The sequence below is a fragment of the Orycteropus afer genome, unplaced genomic scaffold (assembly GCF_000298275.1).
Source record: "Orycteropus afer afer isolate SDZICR_OR568_19922 unplaced genomic scaffold, OryAfe1.0 scaffold00358, whole genome shotgun sequence".
In the NCBI taxonomy this organism is placed as follows: domain Eukaryota; kingdom Metazoa; phylum Chordata; class Mammalia; order Tubulidentata; family Orycteropodidae; genus Orycteropus; species Orycteropus afer.
This window is the reverse complement of record NW_006921945.1, coordinates 128466-129933: the sequence shown is the minus strand read 5'-3', so window position 1 is coordinate 129933 and position 1468 is coordinate 128466. Positions and strand designations below refer to the sequence as shown.

Here is a 1468-nt window from a genome sequence, read left to right as displayed (position 1 = left end):
TTCCTACACACTCTTCATAAACGCCATTAGCTGACCACCACCCCGTGAGAGGCTTCACCACAAGTGTGCTCCCCATCAGGTGGTTTTCAACGCTCTGGCTTTATGAGCTCTTGACCCTCACGTCAATCCCGCCCTCCCATATACGTAGCCCCACACTCCCCGCTGGTGGGATATTCCCTCAGCTACCCCTTTAGCTCCTCAAACAGGGGATGCATCTGCTGGTCAGTAAGTGGGATGCTGTGAAATCGTTTCCTAACCGTCCCTGAGATTGCCTGGCACAATTGAAGCAATCAGTAGTTGCTTTTCATTTTTATTTTCTTGGTTGCAGACACCTATGAAAATGGAAACTATTTCTTGGCAAACTTCGTAGCAGCTCAGGTAAGACTCTTTTACTGAATGTGATAAATCCTTTCCCAGTCAGCTACTGATGGTTGTTGCTAGGTGCCTTTGAGTTGATTCAGACGGACAGTGACTCCATGGGACGGAGTGTGACTGCCCCATGGGGCTTCCATGGCTGAATCTTTGTGGGAGCAGATCAGTAGGCCTTTCTTCCACAGAGCTGCTGGGTGGGTTTGAACCTCCAACCTTTCGGTTAACAGTCAAATGTTTAACTGTTAACCTGTTAACCACCAGGGCTCCTTAGGGACAGATTAGCCGTTATCAATTAACGGTATAAATAGGTTGCTGTTAGGTGCCTTCGAGTTGGTTACAACTCACAGCAACCCAATGTACAATAGAAAACAAAAGAAAACCTGCCTGGCCCTGAAGGATCCTCACAACTCTTGCCGTGTTTGAGCCCATAATTGAAGCCCAGATCCTCCATTCCTCATTTGTAAAATAGGGGGTAACAGCCCCTTCTTTTCAAATCACCATAAGAATTAGCAATGATGTAGATAAAGTGACTTTTATTGGTTCCCCAGGGCTCCTCTAATTGCTACATTGGTAGAGGCAAGCATTGATTTCAGTGAGGGTGATGTAAAATAAATGAACAAACAAAATAAAGTCAGAAGTAGTCTGTTAACAGATGGATTATGTTTTTTTCTCTCTTTAAAAATCTTTTCTAGGATGTCTTGCAGATCCAGACCATACACAATAACTATTTGAGTGATTTGACTCCACTGAAGGTTGGCTACATTAGAGTCTGGGGGATGAGCTCTCAGTATGTGAGAGAAGTCAGGGTCACCCATAACAACCAGCAATTCACAGAGATGAACTTCACGAGTGACCCTCACAATCAGGTAAGTCTCCGGGGCTGGCATCAAGTCATAAAGATGCTTGATTCTCCTGCAAAATGTGCCATTTTGTGATCCTTGTCATTTTCACTTATATCAGAAATGTGAGAGGTAGGTGCGATAGATATGTTCCCCAAAATCAGAGTGGTGAGTTACTAGTATAAAATGCACACCATTTGTGGTCCTCCACTTGTGATGCAGAGATCACTAATCCGTGTTCTGATGAAGTCTTCTGA

At 44.4% G+C, this 1468-nt stretch overlaps 1 protein-coding gene across 1 annotated transcript in view; it reads left to right on the top strand.

Moving 5' to 3' along the window:
• The window catches only part of LOC103207213, a 207685-nt gene that overhangs the window by 192551 nt on the left and 13666 nt on the right, over positions 1–1468 (top strand). The window contains exons 65-66 of the mRNA XM_042782527.1: positions 329–378; positions 1065–1238. Of these exons, the coding sequence (XP_042638461.1) occupies positions 329–378; positions 1065–1238 (224 nt within the window). The remainder of the gene's footprint in view (positions 1–328; positions 379–1064; positions 1239–1468) is intronic.